This window comes from Theobroma cacao, chromosome 9 (assembly GCF_000208745.1).
Source record: "Theobroma cacao cultivar B97-61/B2 chromosome 9, Criollo_cocoa_genome_V2, whole genome shotgun sequence".
Classification (NCBI taxonomy): domain Eukaryota; kingdom Viridiplantae; phylum Streptophyta; class Magnoliopsida; order Malvales; family Malvaceae; genus Theobroma; species Theobroma cacao.
Window position 1 is genome coordinate 31,320,666 of NC_030858.1, and position 24,512 is coordinate 31,345,177.

The 24,512-nt window shown below is 30.3% G+C and overlaps 2 protein-coding genes and 1 long non-coding RNA gene across 3 annotated transcripts; 1 reads left to right on the forward strand and 2 right to left on the reverse strand.

Annotated features, from left to right (window-relative positions):
- On the reverse strand, positions 8,633 to 9,952 carry LOC18590015. The gene is made up of 2 exons (XR_001929218.1): positions 9,688 to 9,952; positions 8,633 to 9,053 (listed from the first exon to the last, which is right to left on the reverse strand). It is a non-coding gene; the product is annotated as an uncharacterized LOC18590015 (long non-coding RNA).
- Positions 14,764 to 16,561, forward strand: LOC18590016 (feruloyl CoA ortho-hydroxylase 1). Its single transcript, XM_018127968.1, has 2 exons — positions 14,764 to 15,428; positions 15,893 to 16,561. Exons 1-2 carry the CDS (start codon positions 14,932 to 14,934, stop codon positions 16,464 to 16,466), a joined length of 1,071 nt encoding a protein of 356 aa, XP_017983457.1. The 5' UTR covers positions 14,764 to 14,931; the 3' UTR covers positions 16,467 to 16,561.
- On the reverse strand, positions 17,385 to 23,799 carry LOC18590017 (translation initiation factor eIF-2B subunit gamma). The gene is made up of 13 exons (XM_007015276.2): positions 23,553 to 23,799; positions 23,337 to 23,432; positions 23,122 to 23,199; positions 20,273 to 20,353; positions 19,979 to 20,198; positions 19,793 to 19,851; positions 19,218 to 19,267; positions 19,025 to 19,112; positions 18,678 to 18,938; positions 18,483 to 18,572; positions 18,226 to 18,330; positions 17,927 to 18,043; positions 17,385 to 17,813 (listed from the first exon to the last, which is right to left on the reverse strand). Exons 1-13 carry the CDS (start codon positions 23,616 to 23,618, stop codon positions 17,742 to 17,744), a joined length of 1,383 nt encoding a protein of 460 aa, XP_007015338.2. The 5' UTR covers positions 23,619 to 23,799; the 3' UTR covers positions 17,385 to 17,741.

The following is a 24,512-nucleotide window of genomic DNA, read 5'->3' on the forward strand; positions in this document are numbered from 1 at the left end:
TGACACTTTTGAAATGTATTCAAAAGAATAAATAAATAAATAAAATAGAAGTCTTCGTCAACTTTAAGTCTTCTTAGAAAATTGATACCTAGGAAAGAAGTGCGACAGAGCATTTGGTAATCCATATTTTCATAATAATTAAAGAATGACTTTGACACTCACATGACCTAATTAACTTGAAAATGCATTTTAGTATCTGATTTAATGGACTATATGTATATTATATATATATATATATTATTCAATGAAAAAATGTATATATTTTTCAGTTCAAAGAATTTAGTTTGAATTAATCCTCAATCTATCTAAATATAAAGCATAAATAAAGTTTAGACCTGTAAGTTTCAAAGTTTGAATTGCAGATCATTTTGGTTCCTACAGCTCAAAAGTTACTTATAAATCCCTATACTTCTAAGTTATAACGACAAGATCTTTTTGGCAGCTCACGTCTTCTAACGTGTACAAATTTGTTTTATTGAAAAATATATAATTATTTAATTTCATTGCATCCTTAATATCCAAAATTTAGATTGCATATCCCATAGTTCAAAAAGGGATAAGCATTTTCCTTTTCTTTATATCGGATTAAATAGTTTTTCAATTTTATAATTTAAATTAATATTATAATTTAAATTGAATTTTATCAAAAGATGCTTGTGAAAAAATAATTTACTTATAAACAGAAAATTGGGCGATATTTTATAACATTATAATTTTGATTAATTTTATTAAAAAATTATTTTTGTGGGTTGATTTTGAGATTGTTTTAACATTTTGGATTTGTTTTTGTGTTATTTTTGATAAAATAATATTTTTTTCATTGGTTCAATTTGGCATTATTAGTAAATTATTATATATAATAATATCTTTTAAATAAATTGAAACTAATATTAATTTCTTTGTAAAAGATTTATTATTTTGTTTATTATTAGTACTATTATGTGTATAAAAAATTTAAATTGAATATAAAAATCTCAAATATCACTTAAGAAAACTATCAAACCTAACATAAAAATAATAAAGTAAGATTTAAAAAACTACAAACTTAATATTAAACATATCAAATGTTAAAAAAATCTTTATGATATTTTAATAGTGATAACTAATATGATATTTTAAACATTTCACCCAAGTATTTAGGCCTCTTATTTCATATTGAATTCTCATTCAATTTAAGACTTTTACCTTTTTCCTCGCCAATTTAAGAAGCATTTATTCCCCTGATTAATGGCCCCCAAACCCTATTTTCACAAATACTAATGACCTTTCCTGATATCAAATTGCACTATTTACTAAAAACTTGTTACCAGATTTTTTTAAAAAGGGAATGAATGAAAATACTAAATCACCAATGGATAAACAAAGTCAACCAGTCTTTCTAAGTTATAAAAATTAAAAAAATAATTTCTAATTTGGTGTGCAATAAATATAAGTACATTGTTAAAAGAAAAAAATGTGAAATTTGTTTTACTATTATATATACTAGGATGGTATCCGTAGCTATACTACGAAAAAGATCATAGAAAATATTAATTATGTTAGAGTTGATTTCAATTTGATACTTTTAAAAAAATTTGTAGAGAAAGCAATATTATATTAGTCAACTGTATGAATGTCTGATTTTTACTGATAGAGAACAAAATAAACTGATATTAATTGAAAATAATTATTTGCTCTAATTTCAATTATCGAAAACTTGCATCTACATATATAATTATAAAACAAAAGAATATTAAGAAATGAGAGAGTATATAATATGTACTATTGACAGATTAAAATAAACAGTTATACAATATAAAGTAACCATATAATATAAAGATCGTATCAATATAAAATAGTTACTAATTTATAATAATATATCTTTTATATATAAAATGAATGGCTAAAAATTGTCAAATTTAGTTTATTTATTTGTTCAATGAATTGGATGAATATTTATTGGAATTTAAACATTCATGTATAAAAGAGATGTCTAAATATTATGAATTCAGGTTCATGCAGAATAAGAGAATATAAACAAAAAATAATATTAAATTACAATTGATAAATATTAAATGAATCTATATTTTAAATATTAAAAATAAAAAATTATTATTTTCAAGTAGTTTTTTACTAAAATAAATAAAAATAAAAAAACCCTTCAAATGTAAAAAAACAATACAACTTTGACATAAGGTGTAAAAAAAATTAATTCAATTGAGAATGATAACCAATTGACCCAATTAGTTATTTTATTTAAAATAAAATTTATCCAAAAAAGATGATAATCCTATCAAAGATTATTAAATATAAAATAAACTATTAAGAAATGATAAAGTATATAACCTATATTATTAATAGATTAAAATAAACAATTGTAGAATATAAGGCAATAGTATAATGTAAAGATCCTATCACTATAAAATAGTTAGTAATTTATAGTGCTATATGTTTTTTATATATAATAAAAGTTATCAAATTCAATTGATTTATTTATTCAATAATGAATGTGTGTCATGTATATTGAGAAATGAGTAGATCTTTTTGACTTTTTTATTTTATTCAATTAATTGAATGGATGTTTATTAGAATTTAAACATTCATGTACAAAAAATATGTTTATATACTATAGATTCACGTTGATGCAAAATAAGAGAAAATAGACGAAAAATAATATTAAATTGTAATTGATAAATATTAAATAAATATATCTTATAAGCATTAAAAGTTAAAAATTATTGAAAAAAGAAAAAAAAACCCCTTCAAATGTCAAAAGCAATGTAGTTTTGACATAAGGTGTAAAAAAAATAATTTAATTAAGAATGACAAATGTCAATTAATTGACTCAATCAATTATCCTACTTTTATATAATGAATTGGATGTATATTTGTTGAAATTTAAACATTTAAGTATAAAAAAGATATCTATATATTATAGATTTAAGTTCATGCAAAATAAAAGAATATAGACAAAAAATAATATTAAATTGTAATTAATAAATATTAAATGAATCTATCTTCTAAGCATTAAAAGTTAGAAATTATTGTTTTTAAGTATTTTTTATTAAAATAAATAAAAGTAAAAAAACAAAAAAAAACCCTTTAAATATCAAAAACAACTTATTTTTGACATAAAGTGTAAAAAAAATTAACTCAATAGTAAACGAAAGGTCAAAAAAATAAAAAGGAGTTCTAATTGAATGACACTTGTCATTCAATTGAAGACTCAATTGAAAAAAATTAAAAAAAAATTGAAACATCCTACTTTTATATATATTATAGATATAGTTAAAGCTTACAAAAAGAATTTATTTATATAAATAAAAAAGAAAATGCCAAACTGAATGAATGAAAGGGTGTTTTAGTTACAAAAATAATTTGGACAAAAAAAAGATGTAATAAACTTTATTGAACTAAATAAATTTGCCTGATTTACTGCTTGTTAACATTGGCCTTGCATTAATGCACCTCTTAGGCATTTCGTTGGACTAATAAAGTGAACACGACAAAACGCTCACCACAGACCGTCAAGGAAGCCAATGTGACACTTTTGAAATGTATTCAAAAGAATAAATAAATAAATAAAATAGAAGTCTTCGTCAACTTTAAGTCTTCTTAGAAAATTGATACCTAGGAAAGAAGTGCGACAGAGCATTTGGTAACCCATATTTTCATAATAATTAAAGAATGACTTTGACACTCACATGACCTAATTAACTTGAAAATGCATTTTAGTATCTGATTTAATGGACTATATGTATATTATAGATATATATATATTATTCAATGAAAAAATGTATATATTTTTCAGTTCAAAGAATTTAGTTTGAATTAATCCTCAATCTATCTAAATATAAAGCATAAATAAAGTTTAGACCTGTAAGTTTCAAAGTTTGAATTGCAGATCATTTTGGTTCCTACAGCTCAAAAGTTACTTATAAATCCCTATACTTCTAAGTTATAACGACAAGATCTTTTTGGCAGCTCACGTCTTCTAACGTGTACAAATTTGTTTTATTGAAAAATATATAATTATTTAATTTCATTGCATCCTTAATATCCAAAATTTAGATTGCATATCCCATAGTTCAAAAAGGGGTAAGCATTTTCCTTTTCTTTATATCGGATTAAATAGTTTTTCAATTTTATGCACACGCATAATAATATAGATTTTATAAAAATTAATATTATAATTTAAATTGAATTTTATCAAAAGATGCTTGTGCAAAAATAATTTACATATAAACAGAAAATTGGGCGATATTTTATAACATTATAATTTTGATTAATTTTATTAAAAAATTATTTTTGTGGGTTGATTTTGAGATTGTTTTAACATTTTGGATTTGTTTTTGTGTTATTTTTGATAAAATAATATTTTTTTCATTGGTTCAAGTTGGCATTATTAGAAAATTATTATATATAATAATATCTTTTAAATAAATTGAAATTAATATTAATTTCTTTGTAAAAGATTTATTATTTTGTTTATTATTAGTACTATTATGTGTATAAAAAATTTAAATTGTATATAAAAATCTCAAATATCACTTAAAAAAACTATCAAACCTAACATAAAAATAATAAAGTAAGATTTAAAAAACTACTAACTTAATATTAAAAATATCAAATGTTAAAAAAATCTTTATGATATTTTAATAGTGATAACTAATATGATATGCGACTCAGACTTTAAAGATTAGAGATGCAATAAAATTATTAAAATAATTTCAACAGAACAATGTCTTATACATCAATTAACATGTAAAATTTTAAATATTGTCAATTGTCAATTCTTTTTTTTGAAAAAATGGTTTTGTTTGTCCTCAGTCCGAGAATGTCATTTCAAGTTTCCTGCCTAATTGTCATCAATTGTCAATTAATGGCTACTTTGATGGAAACTTTTTTCATTATAACATTGGAAGTATAGGATGGATAAATGAATTTTGAATGATCAAAATGATATGCGAATCAAATTTTGAAAACTATAGACATAATTTATAAAAAATAAAAAAATAGAAAAGAAATAAAAATATGTTGAAAATATTTTTGTGGCTATTAGTGTCACATATTATTTGCCAATTTCTTTTCTATAATTTTTCAATAAGTGCATTAATTTTAACCTAAGAAAAATTACGAATTTTTGGAATCAAAGATAAAAAAGCAACTTATAGATATAAATAATGGTCAGCGTTGCACAATTTGGTTCATAAAATATCCTCCTTTCTTTTTTTCTTCCACCCTCGATCCATTCTCGCAATTTCATGAAACTTTTGCACTTATTTGCAGATTTGTTTTGTTGAGTTGGACTCCTAATTAAAGGGCACAACTTGTTTGTTCGTTGATTGTAGGGGAGTCTCTCTTATAAATATTATTTGTAAGTGTGAATAGACCTCAGTATTACGTGAGTTAGGTGATGTAAAGGGGATGATATTTTGTATAGAAGGGCTGGGACGCCTATAGGTGTTTTTGTTTACTAGTTTGTGAGCATAGGGTTTAGACTGCTTTCCTACCAATCTTGACCAAGGGTGGATTTACCTTAGAGGGAGTGGTGTCATTTTTCAAAATTCTTTACTTGTTATACTATTAATTTAAAGTTTTATATAATTAATATACTAATGACCCAACTAATTTTTTTTTTGTAATTTTGTATGGAGTAAGATCAAAGATTCAAAGTAAAATAGATTTATTAAAAAAATAATTTACATATTAGTACTTAAATTTTAAATGAAAAGATAAAAAAATTTCCTTCTATAACTTTTTGTCTAAAAATTCAAGTCCCACACTTCTCAATTTTTATTGTGTTTTTAACTTTTTGAAAACAACTTATTTAGATTTTAATTGTAAGTAATTTTCAACTCAAATGAAGTTCTTAAGTACATCATTTTTAAATATTTTTTTAATTAATTTGATAATTTGAGTTCATAATTATAATCTAGCAAATAGACAATAATTTGACTTGTCAAATAATATCTTAAAATTATGAATCTTTCCTTTTTTTATTTTGTAGATATATTGTTTGATTATTTGATTTTTATATTTAATTTTATATGATTTATGGATGCTTATATTTAATTTTGATCAATGAATAAAAATTTATTGAATTGTTAGTTGTTAAACTTGATAATTTGCTATGTAAGATTATATTTTATTTAATTTTAATAATTTAGTTTATGTCAATAAAAAAATAAGTAATAAATTGTTAACAACTTTTTAGATAAATTTTTCTTGAAAAGATATTATAAAATATAAAAAATTATCTTACAAAACTTAAATCTTGACCAATAATAATATAATTTTACTAATGATGATACTCAATAATCATTTAAGTAAAATCGTATAAAATTTGATTAACTGATTGTATCGAGGAAAAAATTTTTTAATTATTATTTATTACTTTAATTATAATACTATTACAAAAAAATTTGAATTCGTCCTGCTTGATCCGTGAAGAATGTGTAGGGATAAAACACAACTTTCAAAAAAAAAATTTGTGACCAGACCGCCCGCAGCGATTATGCACTTGGCCCCTCGATTGCTTGAAGATGCGTGTGCGACACGACATGATAAAGGGTCCTAGAAGAGGAATAAATGAGGAGCCATGGTAGAGCTTCCGGGTCGGCCCAAGCGAATATCAGCTCGAGGGCTTGAGGAGCAGCCCGCAAAAGGCGAAGTAGTGGAGACGGTAAACTCACCAGGCAGTCGGTCAGGCACACCGTGAGTACCTTGCTCTCCTTTCTTTATTATTTTTTCCTCTGCTAGAGGGGAAATAGGCAGACTTAGGTATCTTAGGACGCGTGAGGGATGCCTAAAGCCTCATGAGATTGAGTTAAAGTCTCGACACGTCACACTTTGTACACCATTGCTTATGGCCTTTTAACATTGTTTAGTTATGGGATCCATTAATTAATTTGGACCTTAATTGATAATCTAGCCGAATAGGCCATGTTTCAATCTTTGGCCCGTTTATCAAACATCTCACACCTTAATATTTAATTATAAAAAATAAAAAACATTTAATCATAAACTGACAAAAATTTAAAAAAATTTCACCCCAAATTAAACATTTAATCTCTTTTTATCGTTAAAAGGAACCCATTTGTTGTTATTGATTTCATTTTCAATTTGGCGGAATCCTGAATTTCGGAGTAGAGCAACATATCCTATTACAGCGGATCTAATTGATTGCACTATAAAGGTTCAATATAAGTCGAGCTATGCTTGAGAGCCAAACTGAGTCTCCAAATCCGTCATATTCTTTCTTACACATAGAACAGGGAATTGCTTGGAATTTGTTAGCATTTCCAAATTGGAATCAAACAAATTTTATTGATTCCATGATGCACGATAACGCTTTTCCTTAAAAAAGTAATTTCGGGACTTAAGTTTTAAGGAATGTGAGATCAAAACATGTGTCAAAGCACATTATGAACTGAATTTTGATCTCCAGCCCCTACTTGCCTCTACGAAGGAAAACTAAAATTATAAGGGCTGAATTTATATTGAGACATAATTGGTAAGCAGTAGAAGTTTAATTGTTGGATTTTTCATCCGTTTTTGTTTTATACTTTTTACATCTAATATTTAATTTTTTAATATTATAAATTTATTTTTTATAATTTTTTTCATATTAAAAATCGTTTAATATCTACATTATTTAAAAAAATTTAATTTTAATATAAAAAACATCAAAATCAAAACTTTTANCATCGACTTTAAGTACTATATTATATAATAATATATATATATATATATATATTATAGATATATATATATGCTATATATATAGTGATAGAATCAAAATTTAAAGTTTGATGAGGTAAAAATAAAAAATTTAACATCTAAGAGGATGAAATTATAAAATTTTTAAAAAAATAAAGATAAAATTTCAAAATAAAACAAGTAAAAAATATAAATTTTATAATTTTATAATTTAATAAGACTTTTAAAAAAGAATGTAGAGTTAAAAAAAAAAAACAATAGTTAAAAACGTGGCCTTGGAATTCAAATAATTTCAGCTGTTGTCATTGAATATACTAGGAAAATGATCGGAAAGCTACAGTTGACCTAACCAGCACAGCTGATAATATTAATTTTTAACAATTTAAATATTTTCAATACATTTTGGGTGAGTTTTGGGCTTGAAACTATGTCTAGCGAGTTTGGGTATGGGTTCCCTTCTTTACGGTCAACCTCCACGCTCGGTCACTATCCTGCCAAGTCAATTTTGGCAACTGTTTCTGGACTTTATCTTCCGTCTTGTCTTCCTAGTAGCAGCAATGACAGATGGATGTTGAAGCTGACTATTCGTTAAAACACCTCTTTTTCTCTTTTGGGGATTAATATTTAGCCAAACTTTCCATTTTTTGTTATATTATAGAAAATTTTAATCAAATGGTATTTTACAAGATATTAATCATCATCTTTACTTAAGACGCAATGCTTAACAAGCTCTAACATTCAACGAATTTTAAGTAATTTTTCTGGGATAATCGAAAGATTATTCGTCCAAAAAGAAACCCAAGTCTTGCTACATCATATTCAAATTTCTAAAAGGCTTACTAAGTTAATGATGACTAAATAGGACTATTTATTATTTATTATTTTGGGTTGAAAATAAAGCAAGATGGAAACTGGAAAACACAACCAAGAAAGAGCTGAAACAACTAAAAGAATACAGAGCCAAAGAGACTAAGACACAGCTTAAGCATATTGAAGAATTTTGTGAAACATTCTGATGTTCCTGTCATTCCAAACAGTGAAAGAAAATGTATAGACAACCCAGCAATCATAATTTCTGCAGCTAAATTAAATTTGTCTAATAAATGCTTTCCTTTGGTTAAGAGAGATGGAACACCAAAATGGGCATGGGTAGAGTTGGAGGATGGATTGATTGAAGCAGCAAAGTTTTTGGTTGATTGGTTAAAAGAGAATAACAACCAAATCTGCCAGATTGACTCCAGGAGATGGAGCAATCTTTGTTGCCCCACATCCCTTCCACTGCCCTGCGCAGCCTGATTACTATGGCAGCCACATGTCTCTTCAAGTCAAGAAAATACCACCACTGCCACTCACTTTTTGAATAAATGGAATAACCGGCCAAACATGAAATTTATTAATATAGGTTGAGGGGTCACTTTTTTTTTTTTGGTGATTTTTCATAGTCTTATCAGTAGTTTGTCTATCAACTCAGTTACTAAATAATGCAAACATCATTCATTTATACAGACACTGCACATAATTATATATATGAGAGATTGATACAGGCTTTGGATAAGATATGTATTAACAGTAATTATTATCTTCAGCCAATGCAGACCAAACGAACAAATTTCCGAGATTCTAATTTTACAATTAATCCATGAATTCATCCATATGTTTTTTGTTTATAGGAAGTAAGAATTGAGTAAAGGCACTTGATATCCGAAAGAATAACCAAGTATATAACTTGGGATTGTTAAGCCTGCATGACTCCCCTCATGCCATGTAAGAAGGCAGCCAACACTCTTTGACAAGCTTCTTAGATGGCATTCAGGGAGCCAGGCAGAACAATCCCATTCCCAGGTGATATGATGAAGATGATCAAATATTAAGCTCATATAAAACTATGCATTATCACACACTTTTGAAAAGAATACAATATCCAGTGAAAACTCTGATGTATGTACATATGGCTGAGTAGAAGAGAGTAGACTAAGACATACTTACGTTTCAGTTGATTGAAAAGAAAAAGTTACAGGTTGCTCCTTCTGCTGTGTTTTGTATTGCTGAGTTGTTGGATATTTCCTTGGAAGCAGAGAACAGTAGAAAGGACTCAAAGGAGGAGAATTTAAAGAGATGGAAAAGGGGAAAAGAAAAGGAGGCAAAGACAAAAAGAAAGTCCATGGAATTATAGAAAGGAGAAGGCGGCAACAAAGAGCTCTTTCTAACAAATAGTTAGTTCCACACATAAAAGCCAAAGCTACTTGGGTATTACAGGTAGCCTAGTTTGGATTTTCTGTCCTTGCTAAAGTGGATGCCCTTTTACTCTGTTTTTCTCGTTGGATGATGTAGACTGAATTAGTCCAATATATTACTGTTACTACTATTTTTTTTTTCCTTTCAATGAGAGAAGAAGTCCTATATTTTATTTCTTTGATGAATAAAATTTTAGAATAAAAGAAATTGCTCCAACTCTTAATAGAAATCCCAAATGTCGAAAATTAATGTCAATAGTGAGGAACTCAACAACAACTGAGCTTATTTTGAGTTGGTGTAAAAATATTTCATTGGCCTATAGACAAAGGAGTTTACGGCGCTTTGGGTGGTTGGCAGACGGAGCCTACATCAGTAAATACGACAAAGCTTCGAGGCCCAACTGATCGGACGGTTCAGTGCCCTTTTTTCTAGCCATAGAATTCACACATATTGAAAGCCGATTCCGTATTAAGATAATATACCATTTCTTTCACGCTACATGTGCACTACTAGCTTTTAGTGAAAAATAGCAAGGTTGCCAACATCGACCAGCCTCGTCGAGCTGTCAAGGCATGATCTGGCACTAACATTGCTAGCATCAGCGGCTCTTGGCCTTAGCGAGTTCCAATTACGTTGGTCGACTCTAATGTTGGATCAAGCTTAAGGGGCTGGTACCCAACTAGCCACCGATGATTTGCGCCTTATCTTCTCACTCTCTTCACCGGCCTCCCCTCTCTCCTTGCCCTCTCTAACTCTTTGGTAACATAGGTTGGACCAACATGCCATGGAACAATTTTACTCTCTTGACGAGACAACAAAGTAGATTAACCAACTCTTCTTCGGTAGAGGACCACATGCCTTGTTCATTCCAAAAAGGCTGCAATTTTTAAAATAAAATGGCATTCGAGAAACACGTATACCCCAATAACTTGACATTGGAGCCAAAAAGATAGTACTCTCTCTTTTTCATTATTTTAAATAGTAATTAATTACATTTTTAAAAAAATATATATCCAAGAACTATTTCAATCAAAGTTTAATAGAACTTTTTTTATATGTTTTTATCATATTATAAATATAAAATAAAAGAGGTCAAAATTTATTTATTTTTTTATCAAATTAATAACACGTAATAAGTTAATTAGGATGGAGAAGGTATTTGATATGATTTGTTTAGACCTGAACTCAAAATACCCACTCGAACTTGAACTTCTCTTAATCTAATTTGATCAGAAAAAATCAACAATTTAAACTTGAATAAAACCTTACTCAAATCAATCTAAATCCTAAATGACTCTAACACAGACGACTAATATATAAGAAATCACATAAACTTCACTTTATAGTTTATAATATTTTTACTTTTTGTTTTTTAATTATTAATTTGATTAAGTTAATAAATATAACACAAACGATATATTACTCGATTAGTAATTTTAAGAGAAAATAAAAATATAAATCTCTTTCATGTTTATTTTTTAAATACTATTTATTAAAATAATAAATATAATATAAACTAATGTTCATGAGTAACTTAAGAAGATAATTAAAAATATTCTTTTTTCTTTACTCTTATATTTTTAACTTTTATATAACTTTGATTTGTTTCAATGTCCTTCTTGTTGTGATTGAAAAAAGAGTAAAAGACAAACTTTTCTACTATTTTCATTAAAGTCATTTTTTACAGTTATGCATCTTACATAAAATATTTAATTTCTATTTGTCCTTTATTTTTAATTGTTATCAAATAAGAAAATAAATAATTATAAAGATTAAAAAACTTTGAAAACAAAAAAATTTATAAATTAGAAAATAATTTACAATAAAGCTAGTTGAAAACCACTCTTAAACATTTTACTATTTTACTTCGCCTATAATAGATGTTAATATATTGTTTACCTTGTAAGTTGTAAGGATAATTTATGATAAATTATTAATAATAATCAGTACATATAAAAATAAAAATTAAACATCAATCAATACAAATTTATTAATTATTTTTTGACGAAAGTAAATTGTTAATATTTGATGTAAAATTATTTTAAATTAGTAAAAAATTTTTAAGTTACATGTTTGTCTGTTTATAGGAATGATTTTTATAATAAAATTTATTTTTATTTTATTAAAATCAAAATATGCATTGCAATGAAAAATTATAATCCTGACAAATTTAATTAAAACTGATAAAAAATTGACTCCCATTTATCCAATCTGACTTGATTTTAACAATCATTAATTAAATATAAATAACCAAATACAAACCCGACCCGACCCGCACAATCACCGCCTCTGGCTCCGCCTTTGGGCATTTGTTCAAATCGTAAGTCTTGGACAGTCGCCGAAAAGAAATACTAAACAATATATATAAAACAAGGTTTGCAAAGCTGGCAATGAACATACGGAAGTGCCCGGGGGGTCCATTAAAATTTTGGTCAAAGATCAACAGTATGAGCATTGAACTTAACTGCGATTGGTGAGTCTACCCTGTAGATTCCACCGTCCTTTTACTAAACTAAGCCTTTTAGCCCTTCTCAAAGCATAATGTAACTATCTGTTTTGTTCTTGAAAAGGTGGAAGTCGCTGTTTTTCTTTTGAGTTTTTCAAGGTTTGGATCTTTACAATGTAATTGCATGTAATGATAATAAGTAATATCATTACAAAAAAATAATATTATAATATTTAGTATATAAATAAAGTAATAATTAAATATAAAAAATAATATTATAATATTTAATTTATAAATATTTTGTTGAAAATATAATATTAATTTTTAAAATTATCACTATTTACTAAAATATAAGTTTAATATACTTATATTTTTTATTATTAATTTTTATATGATATCATCTCTTAAATATATTTTTAATGTCATATATTTTATTTTCATTTCTTATTATAATCTTCTATATTTTATTTTATTTTTTAATATAATTTTTTATATTATATAATTTATTTTAATTTTTTTTAAAAAAAAATAATATAAAATTTTATTAACAATCACTATGATTACAAAGAATAATAAAAAGACATCTCTCATTATCTATATATAAAAAAACAAATTATAACATTATAAAATATTTTTAATAAAATAACAAAATTTATATTACAATTTATTTGTTTTAAAATATTATAAATCTAAAACCATCAATCTATTCGGATTTAGTAAAGGGACTGAAAAATTTTATTACGTTCTTTATTTGGCTTTACTAGGAAATATTATTATTATGATACATGCATTAGTTTGATTTAGTTACATTTTAAAAAATGGTGAAATTACAAAAATCCAGCTCGTGGTTAAACTCGTTTTATCCATGTCTCACTTTCTCTCACATCAATCTCAACAAATCCACCAAAAAATTCTTCAATGGCTTTATTTTTCCTTTGAATTTTGAGGTTGGACTTGGTTGGACTTGGTTTAAATTTTCAAAGGCTTAATTGTCTAGACTCTAAACAATAGGTCTAAGAAGAGTCAGCATTGTGGGGCTTGCCTCGAGTCATATAAACATGTGGTAGTGATGAATCATCAACAAGAATGGACGGTTGTGGGAGTTGTTAAGATGTATTACATGATGACCGCCGACTGAGAAGATATAAATTAATTCTAATTAAGTTTATGTAAAAAATTAAATCTTGATTTTGTAGTTTATGTGATATGGGTTTTTACTTTACGTCAAGATTTTTAAAAAATTAATATTCATTATAAAAATTTTTATTTTTATTATTATACATTTACTTTAACATTTGAAAAAGTCTAATTTACACTATAAATGTGTTTACTTTATTTAATATGATTTGTTATCATAACTCTTACATTCACGTTAATATTTGAATAATATGTATTTCAATTCTATATATTTTTATATTTATTCTTATATATTTACGCTAAAATTAAAAAAATATTATTTGATTTAATAGTAGTATATCAAATTTTTATAGTAAGAATATTTAAAATGAATTTAAGAGAATAAGAAATTAGTTCTGAATATGTTTAAAAATAAATTTTAATTTGTTATATAATTTATATGATATAATTATTTTTATTTTTATTTTTATGCATCTACGTCGATGTATTAAGAAGACTTGTTTCAACTTTACATATATTTATCTTATTCTCTATATTTACATTAAATTTTAAAAATTGTTGCTCTTTCAACATTTAATTTTTTAATGTTTTATGTTAATAATATTGTTAGGTGATTGAAGAGGATATAAATTAGTTTAAATTAATGACTCGGATGCTAAAAAAAATAATCATTACGTAAATGAATGACTTAATTTACAAATAAAAAAAAAAAACACAAGATATTTTTACCGTGGACATGGCTTACGGCTACCGTGGCTGAGGCTGGAAGGCAGATGTCGAAGGTTTTCTCATCCAGCAGAAGCAATTCTATATCACGAAAACGAAAATCTTGAGAAAAAAACAAAGAAAGAAAGGATTGATCCTAAAGCTTCATTTGCTGGACTTGACGGAAGATCTGTAGAGGTACGGTAGGCTTGTCGGCACAATGTTAAAGCTTTTATATTTGATCTAATTTTAATGTAAAAATAATGTTTTCTTCGTAAAGCTATTATTACACGAGGTTTAGATTTACAAGTTACAGGTTTTAATTTAAATCAATGATTAATATTTATAATTAAATATCTAATGATCTTAATTTACTGGCTGACACAGTGTATTGCATATTCTTGATGTAGGATAAATTTCAGTGTAATCTCACCTACTCATTCTTGGATACAAAGCATAATAAGCAATTACCACGACGGCTGGACCAAGTTTTGTCCAATCCCACCTATTCCTTCTAACTTTTCTTTTTCTTTGTTTTTTTTTTTTTTGACTTTTCCTTTTGATTTTTGTGTATTGGCGAGTATCTTCCTAGACTTGTTCTCTTAAAATTTTACAGCATTATTGTATACGAAGAGTGACATAGTCAGACACAACCCTTTTTTGAACTGTCTCCCTCTTTCTGAAGTGCAACTCTTACGTCTCCAACAATGCCCCCAAGAAACCCAGACTCAGATAAGATCTTTGATTTTGTCGTAAACAAAGGTAATGGAATAAAGGGTCTAGTTGATACAGGCATTGAAAGCGTTCCTGAGCTATATATCCTACCTATTGAAGAAAGATTGGAAGCAAGCAAAGTAGTTCCAGAAGAGCCCATTCCGGTCATCGATGTTTCCGATTGGGGTGATCCACAGGTTACAGAATCAATCTGCCAAGCTGCCAGCAAGTGGGGTTTCTTTCAGATAATTAACCATGGAGTGCCCTTGGCAGTTCTTTATGCCGTAAGGGAAGCAGCTCATGGGTTCTTTGGGTTACCAAATGAAGAGAGAAACAAGTACTGGATAGGGAATTCACCGACTGATACAGTAACTTTGAAAACAAGCTTTGTTCCTCAGGCAGAGGGTGCTCTAGAGTGGAAAGATTATCTCACCTTTCGTTATGTTGCAGGGGATCAGGACCCATCTGCCCTGTGGCCTCCTGTATGCAAGTAATTATTCAAGCCTTCTCCAATTTATCTTATATTATTTATACCAATTCAAATATAATTAAAAGTTCATAATTACAAGACTGTAAGGTTCTACAAATGTAAGCTTAAGTCCAGCCTCTCTGATGGTTATGGCTAAGTTAGATACTCCAGGAATTTTCAGCACTAGTTTAAAGCCATTGCTAATTTTCTGTGGATCTGTTTTTATATTTTTTTCCCTCATTTGGGGTAATTAATCATCTTCTAAAGTAGGTTTGGAAGATGTTATTTCTTAGGAGGTTCTTAAGAGATTTTGCTAAATTAAAATGGTGCTTGAGTGGATTGGATCTACTCTTATTATTGTGCGACGGTAGAGACCTTACCGACTACTTAATCTGATGCAGATATGCACTTTGCTGAGATGAGCCTGATTCTTACATAAGTCCACCAATTAGAATTTGCTGAGACTTTTGTGTGCTTCTTTTTAGGGATCAAGTGGTGGAATACATGAAGAGGGCTGAACCTGTCATTAGGAAGCTGCTGGAGGTGCTATTGAAGGGACTCAAGGTGAAAGAGATTGACAAAGCTAGAGAATATACCTTAATGGCCTCACCAATAGTTAACTTGAATTACTATCCACGTTGCCCAAACCCTGACCTCACAGCAGGAGTACGTCCTCACTCTGATATATCAACAATCACTGTCCTCCTCCAAGATGACAATGGTGGCCTTTATGTACGAGCAACTGATGATGATGGCTGGATTCATGTTCCACCAGTTGATGGGGCTCTTGTAATCAACATCGGAGACATTCTGCAGATAATGAGCAATGACAGATACAAAAGCATTGAACACCGAGTGGTTGCCAACGGAAGCAAGAACAGAGTTTCGGTCCCTATATTTGTGAATCCAGGACCTGATGCTGTTTTTGGTCCTCTGCCAGAAGTGCTAGAAAGTGGAGAGCGACCACTATATAAGGAAGTTCTCTTCTCTGATTACTTCAAATATTTTTTCAGTAAGAAACATGAAGGGAAGAAAACAATGGACTTTGCCAAGATATGATGGTCCCTCTCTTGTGCTTTACCCTTTCCTCTGCTTCCTTTGCCGCCAAAAATTGATAATGAAAATAAACATGCCATAACGGTTTCGATTTGATCTGCTTTGACTCTACTGATATAATGCCTTGACCTGCTGTGCTTGATTGTTCATTCAAACACATTTTCATCTGGTAGATTGGGGGCCAGGGTGACACGGTCTTTCGACAGGGTACTCTGCTGCAGATGAAATTTTATTATGCTTTTTCTTTTTGTTGCTTTTTAAAAAAGGTTTACCCTTCCTACTGGTGTCAAAACTTTCTCCGAGCTCCGTCGAATATGTTTGGGGTATCATATGTTGGTAGAACTGTTACTCTAATTTGATCTCAGCATTAGAGGAGGAAATATTGGCCATTAGGGTTGAGAGCTGCTCCCTTTTGTCAGTAGTTCCTTACCTCATCACTGCTCCAGAAAATTGTAGCCCAAGCCAATACGCATTAGCTAATGTCTAATCCTTTATGGGTGTACAAAGTCAGATTCATCATACAGATAAAAATGCGGGCATCCAAACAGGGTCCTTCAAACTCTAAAGCAAGTAGTAACAGCAGGTTGCAACGTTTTGGTTAGCCTGTAGGTTTTGTTTTCCTAGTACATAGGAGCAGAATAACCCTCTAAGAAACGCAAGTCCTAGGCCTATTAACTCCAAGCCATTCCTCTTGCACCAAGTGAGCCACTGGAAAGGGAGACTCGAACCAAAATTTAGATATACTAAAGAGATTTTCGCTGCAATATAGCACTTTCACCATTCAAAATGAGAGCAGACACTGATTTTAGCTTTAGGCTAAAGAACCACCATGTGGTTACTGATATTTTGTTGTCTGGTTGTAACTCATAGCTTAAATCTCAACCATGAATCAAAGCCAGCAGGCTAGAGCTACTGTGATGGTTAATAAGAAAACTGTGTACCCCAAACGGCATTGAATGAGAATACGATTAGGGCTTTCCTTTTCTTAATACTTGTAAAATTTGAACAAATAAGCCAAAATTGGGCTAGACTATATATCCCCCTTTAGTCGATCAAAAATACATAGGGTTGAGCTCATCACGTACAAGTAACACAACTATTCAGAAGAAAATCAAACGGAAGCAGGAAATCACTCATTGGGTTCTGCCTTCCATTCACTTGCCAATAATCACGTTTTCCTAGCAGCAGCAGTTCCCAAATAGTATGTCTGAAAAGCAAGGCAAAACTGAGATGGGTCGAGATTGGCATTTTTCTTCCAATTTTGGGATATAGCCTCACTCATTTCTCTTTTCTAGCCAAAGATTCTCCCTTATACTCACTTCCGGCAGTAACTACAAAACCTGCTCCAACCTAAAAGAAGCACAATGCAATAATTACTACAAACATTCGTATGATAACATAATAAGACCAATTGCATCTTTGTGTGTATGTAAAGTTTGTGCAAAAGAATGTCTGATAATTACTTGGCAATCTTTCAATACAACACGTTCTTGAAGCTGTACATTGCTGCAAATCACGGAACCTTGTATTATGCAGCCATCGCCAATGGTAACATGATTCATTACAACCGAATTGACAACCTGCATATGCATGTAAAGAAATTTTGAGTCATAAGGCAAACGATTATCTAATAAGCTTGAAGCTTTCCTTTTATTTATAACTTCACAAATGACAAAATCATAGGGGACAAGCTTTATTGACAGCATCAAATTTACTTTCTGCTTTATCTGCTTGCCTATTATGATTAGATAACTCATCATACCTTCACATGGGAACCTATCCGGCAGTGACGGCCAATTACAGATCGTTTTACTTGGCATTTGTCACCCATTTCTGAACCTTCTCCCAGCATACAGTGTGGTCCCACCTAAAATCATAGAAAAATATGGCCTTCATTTTAGGAGTATAAGGCATAGATCTGAAACCCCACATTGTTATTATTTTTCATAATAGTTGGCAGTTATTATCCGAACTGATTTTAAATAATGGTAAAAGTTTGTGCTGGTGAAGTATGCTTACAGTAGTTTTTGTTCCAAGCTTCGTTGAAGGACCTACAATATTATTATGATCTGAGATGGAGCTTAGCAGATGATCTGCCTCACCAGTGACCTGAGTTATGAGAGATAGAAATAAGTACAACTGAATGACATAAAAAGTGGATTAAAATGAGTAAAGTGTCGAATAAGAGAAACATAAATGAGAAATAGAACTCACATCTCGATTGATGTCCATGAATGCTTGGATGGAATTTAAGCGCGCACAATAACTGCTGCTGCTTGCAATATAAGCACAGCATTTATGGGTTTTCCGAATAGGGGCAGAACCATCATGACTCACGGAGCAGAGATCATGAAAGCTAGGGGTAGATGCATTAGCGAGGATTTGAGAGACCATTACTTGATTGTTCTGGGAACTAACCTTCTCATTACCATTTTCTTCTGCTCGTGGAATTCTATTTAATAAGGCCTCTGATTTCTGATACGTATAAAAGAATCAGGAATGAAATTAGATACCCAGACAAAATGTGGTCTTTGACCATCCTGATATGTAGTGATACTAACCAGCTGGCTCCGGACAAGATAAGGAAGTACATCTTGTTTCAAGCTTTGCAATGTATCCTTTCGGTCTAAAACTTCTTGCAGGACAGACCTGAGTGGAAATATAATGAGGAATTATACAAATAACAAAGCACACTGAATTCAGCTGATTCCAGAGCAAGTAGGGAGTGGGGGGAACTATGTGGAGAGAACCAACCTCTTGAATGCATACATATGAGCATCCATCAGATCAGATCGAATTTCCATCTATAAAAGATAAAGTGGAAAATGAGGTTAACAACATAAATATCTCACAAGTATAAGCCATTTGGTGGATGATCAAAACGCAAAAGAAAAGAATTTCTTGAACAGACAATATACTTCCTCATTTGACTAAGGAAAATAAATGCATATGCACGTGTAGAGTGCGAGGGAGGATGCATAGACAAGTACATAGAGAATAATATCATAAGACAATAGAATAACATGATAAGCTACATTATAAAACACACATTTTATCAGAACTTCAATGCTTCTCAAAAGCACTAGAGTCAAATGGTAGCTTTTAAATTATTGGGCAAAAAGAATATTAGTAGCTTTTAAATTGGCAGATGGGGAGGTAAATGATGGTCTAATCAGTAGAATACGTTTTGATTAAATGAAAAACAGAGCCTCTACACTTGTGTGAGGGAGCACACAATGATATCATCAATCAATTTCACAAGATAGGGCAGTAGTTGTCATTTGCTGAAGAGTTGTAAACAAGGTAAATGAATTGATGGCAAGCAATACCTCGCCTACTGCTCGGAGAATGCGCTTCTGAAGTCGAGTATCTTTCTCAATTTCGGCTCCTATAAAGCATTAAATGATTCAATGTAAGGATCCAGTCCAAGTACCACACTACAAAGCATTAAATGATTCTATGTAAGGATTCAGTCCAAGTACCACACTAAATAGAACAGAATGTCGAAATCTAACCTGTTGCTATATGTAATAAAAACTGTTTGCCAGGGTCCAGTCCAATGATGTTATATCTTCCTGGTTTCTTGGTTTTGTCTTTTCCACCAGAGGATCCCGACTCTGAAGGTCCACTAATAGGAACAGAGCAAAGCATTGCAGTTACTACTGCATCATGTCGCCTATGGTTGGCCGCAACTGCACCAGGAGGAACATCAGAAACAAGATCACCACTCACAACCTGCAGGATAATGAAGTGAGCCGTAAAGAAACTACTTCGTTTGGGAACTCAAACACTATTAAACAAAATCTAACCAAAATGTCATTTGCAGTGAGGTGGTGTGAGATTGCCCTAATTGCCCCAGCTGATCCAATATCCTCAGGGACTGCAGCAATCTGCAACGTTAGGAAAGAGAAAACCAATTAGTTATTAAACTGGGAAAACAAGAACATCTCACAGCAAACACATGTAATTCATAATCACAACAATCACATGCAATCTTACAACCTTAAAAAGCATATTCCTGAAAGAGAAAAAAAAGAAAAGGAAAAGCCTGCATGGTTATCTTAGATATATGAATTTTGGAAGTGGGGAAAGAAAAGAGGAAAAAATTACACTAATTGACTCATCTTAAAAGCAAAATGAAAAATGCATATAATAAAGGAATCCTGTATGTACAAACGAATGGCCAGAGTTCTGTAGAGCAGCACCTATTTTTGTTAACATCATCAATTATGTTCTTGGAAAGCCAATATAGGACAAATGTCAACAGATTCTACACTGTAGAAAATGTATAACCCTGATTAGGCTTCAGATTAATGATAACAACAGATTCTTATATGGAGAAATATTGTTTGCAAAAAGGAGAAGAGAAAATAGATGGAACAAAATTGGAAAAGAGAAAGTGATAAGAAAAACTTATATCAAAAGCAATTGTTTCAAAACCATACTCAAAAAATATTAATGCATTCAAAAGTCTACTTTTTGACCAAAGATATCTCTTGATCAAAAGAAATCATAACAGGACAGGTAAATTTGTGAAGGTCTAAATCGTGGTCCCCAAGTTACTAAAAAAATGAACCTTCACCTGGTTTTTTAGAGAACTAAATAGCATAAAACTACCAAGTAAAGAGGAAAGACATGAAACCCATGAGATTCTCTCAGAATCCAGACTTTGCCAAGATGAGAAAAACCTTAATTTAAGAAATTGTAGTTTGCTCCTATATATAAAACACTCTAAACTGTTCAAACTATAATGCTATAACAGGAAAACTTCTGCTTCCATGCCTGCATCAATTAGTTCCAAATTCTGATAATTTAGAACATTAGCAGAACCATTAATCATCAAATATTGTGTAATGAGATAAGATGGTGCTATCCTTTCGTTTGACTCCAATCTCCTCTTTCCTGCTCCATGCAGATCAGGTTTTGAGGGCGAAGTCAGCTTTCTCATCCAACAGGCAAGCAGGTTCCATCGTTAGAAGGCTGCCTTTAAGTGATAGGGGGAGGAGGTGGTGGGGGGGGGGCACTTTTCCTATTATCATATTGGCTTATATATTGAGAAAGCCTTGTTTCATTTCTTCTTAATAATAACAGATTTACAATCCTGCAAAGCCCCACCCATCATTAAGGCAACATTCAGCCTAGCTAAGGCAAGATCTGCAAATTCTCAGGTCCAGAGAAGCAACAAGAAAATACTGTGTGGAGTTTGGCACATGTAAGAATGAGCATAAGTTAAGATTCCCACCAAAGATTGCAGCCAACCACACCCCACACAGAAGGGGGAAATGATCTTGTCAATATCACAATCATTATTGAAATCGTGTCATGGTCCATTACAAGTCAATGCACAAGATCTGACAAAAGGGAGTTATCTCATATTTTTTCGTTGCATTTGATATTTCTGTCATCTAAGCTACAAAACTTGCTCCATATAACTTCCTAAGCTTGATCTACCTGTTATGAGATTTATAAAATATCTGTCATCTAAGCTACAAAACTTGCTCCATGTACTTACTTTACAAAGACTATTTAGTACCTCACAAATCGTATAGGCAATAATTCCGGATCTAATGAAACTAACAACCAAAACAAACCCATAGAGTGTAATCCTATTTCTGAACTTTATTCTACAAACACCAAGTCACCTAAAAGTTCATTTATTCCTCTCTCTGAATGACAAAAAATTTTACTCATAAGCCACCATAATACCAACCTCAACATCCAAAACATTTAAAACTTTTTCCAAGTCTTGCACAAATAGAGACACAAGGAGAGAATATTATTTCGTGAGAAGGAAGAGCCCCCTGTAACATGGATGTATGTCTCTCTGATAAAATCTTCATAAGAAGGAAGAGCCTCTTCTAATTTGGCACCTTCATGAGAAGATTTTGTTTTCATGATTTTATATGATTAACTTATCCATTTTGTCTAAGCAGACAAAACAGCTTCACTAGTTCATTTGTTTGGTGCTGTGAAGTTGTGCAACCTTCTCAGTGAGGTATGCGGCCAATAATGTTACAGAAGAAGCATATGGCAGGCTTCTAGGAATTTCCTAAACTAGAATTCCTATGCTGAATATTCTTGTTTGATTCCGAAAAGGGTTTAAGGTCTCAAATTTGTTCTTAGTCTCTAAGTTTGACGAGAATTTAGTGAAAATGAGTTAAGAACTCTACATAGGTGAAGGTGCTTATGAGCTCAAGAAACTCCAGTTCAAAAGACAAGAACTAATGAAACATAGAATAATATACACCACAGCTCATTCCATAAACTTCAATTACACCCATGTTTGGTCCTGTCTAGCAAAGCCACAGAATACTCTTAATAAAGTTGTCCATCAATTTTTTGAGATACTAATCAGCTTGTGGATATTGTGCATCATCAACGACCTTGAAATACCTTAATAAGTGACCTAGTTGCAAGAAAATACCCACCCACCCTTATTTTTTTTCTTCTCAAAATCAAATTTCACGAGGCTAAATTTGTTCCAATCAAGTACTAACATTCCCAAAACACACACAAGTAACTCAATTCTAATACATATCCTTCATTAAGCAATAAAATGGCAAAGTTCCAAGAAAAACAATCATAAAGTGAAATCGTATGTAAATTCATTCAATTTGTAGCTTATTAAGAACATTTTTTTTAAAGGAGGGGTAAATACCTCAACATGTAGACGATCAACGAAAGTCCCAGATATCCAACCACCAACAAGAAGCGCTGCATCTTTCCCTTCAACCACCTATTTGCCACCCCAAACATTCAAACCAAATCAAAACCCTAACAACTAAAAATAATAACAACATCCACTTAAACTATCACACTTTATTAATAAAGAAGAAGAAGAAAAAAGGGAATTAAGGATTTTTTTTTTCTTACAACAATGAGATCTTTAAGGTTACTTTGTTCCAATTGGTGCAAAACGTAGTAAAGAACAGGGCGGTTGGCTACCGGAAGCAGCGGTTTAGGCACTTCCTGCAAGCATTACAACAACACAAAAATAAGAAAAAGCAAAGACTAATACAATTATGAAATGGGTATTTTTGAATGGAAAAAATTAAAATGAAAAAAAAAAGATAAAGTGGGAGGGAAGACCTTAGAGACAAGGGGGGTTAGATTCTTTGAAGTGCCACCAGCTAAAACCACTACTTGGAAATCCATCTCCAAAGAAAGAGTGGGAAGGAAAGAAAAGAAGAAAAAAAAAAAGTTATGTGAAGGGGTTTGGCGTGGGGTTTTGGTGAATCTAGGAATGAATAAACTTCAAATAAAGAACTTCGTTTTCAGAGAGGGATTTTAATTCTTCAGCAGCAAAAACAGTCCTAGGAGTTTCAGGCACTTCAGCACCGTTTTATTGACATTCTCCCACGCTGTCAAAAGCGTATTTGGCTCAAATAGTTGCGCGTGAGGGTGCTCTCTTTCCATGCTGGTACAGGGTTCGATTCCTTGCATCTACCGTTTCTTTCAATTTTCTTTTTATTTAAAAAATTTTCTTCTTTATTGAAAAAGAATGTGTCATGGTCCACATTTTTAATTCAAAAAAATATTCATTTTCAAAAACATATCTGATAGATGAAAAAAGCCCTTTTATTTATAAAAAGTGTACCTTAGCTCAAATCTGGGGCTTTCATCGGACCAAGATCAGGGAAGATGAAGATATGGATTTTCTCTAATCCTAAAGTCACGAATTCACATTTTTTATTCAAAAATGTATACTTAATAGGTGAAAAAAATCTTTATTTATAAACTTAAAATTTACTTTATCTCTTACTGATTTAAGATTCATAATATATGCACCTACCGATATTTCAATTTATAAGTCTATATTTTTAAGCCAAAAAATTTATCTATTAAATAGAAAAAGGTCTTTATTTATAAGGCTCATATGTGACGTTGCATTGACTCTTTCAATCATAAAGAGAAAGACTCACCTTCATCTAGATCTATATCGATCTCAGTATCACTCATGGAGAGCCCACTTTGTGAAAAATTAAATAATCTCTCATACCAACTTTTATAGACTCACATTTTCAATCTAAAAGATATATCTATTAAATA

Coding starts and splice junctions, on each gene's coding strand:
- LOC18590016 (XM_018127968.1), top strand. CDS start 14,932: ATGCCCCCAAGAAACCCAGACTCAGATAAGATCTTTGATTTTGTCGTA. Junction 15,429..15,892: donor CTGTGGCCTCCTGTATGCAA/GTAATTATTCAA, acceptor GCTTCTTTTTAG/GGATCAAGTGGTGGAATACA.
- LOC18590017 (XM_007015276.2), bottom strand. CDS start 23,618: ATGGATTTCCAAGTAGTGGTTTTAGCTGGTGGCACTTCAAAGAATCTA. Junction 18,939..19,024: donor ATCTTGTCCGGAGCCAGCTG/GTTAGTATCACT, acceptor TATACGTATCAG/AAATCAGAGGCCTTATTAAA. Junction 18,331..18,482: donor AGCTTGGAACAAAAACTACT/GTAAGCATACTT, acceptor CTATGATTTTAG/GTGGGACCACACTGTATGCT.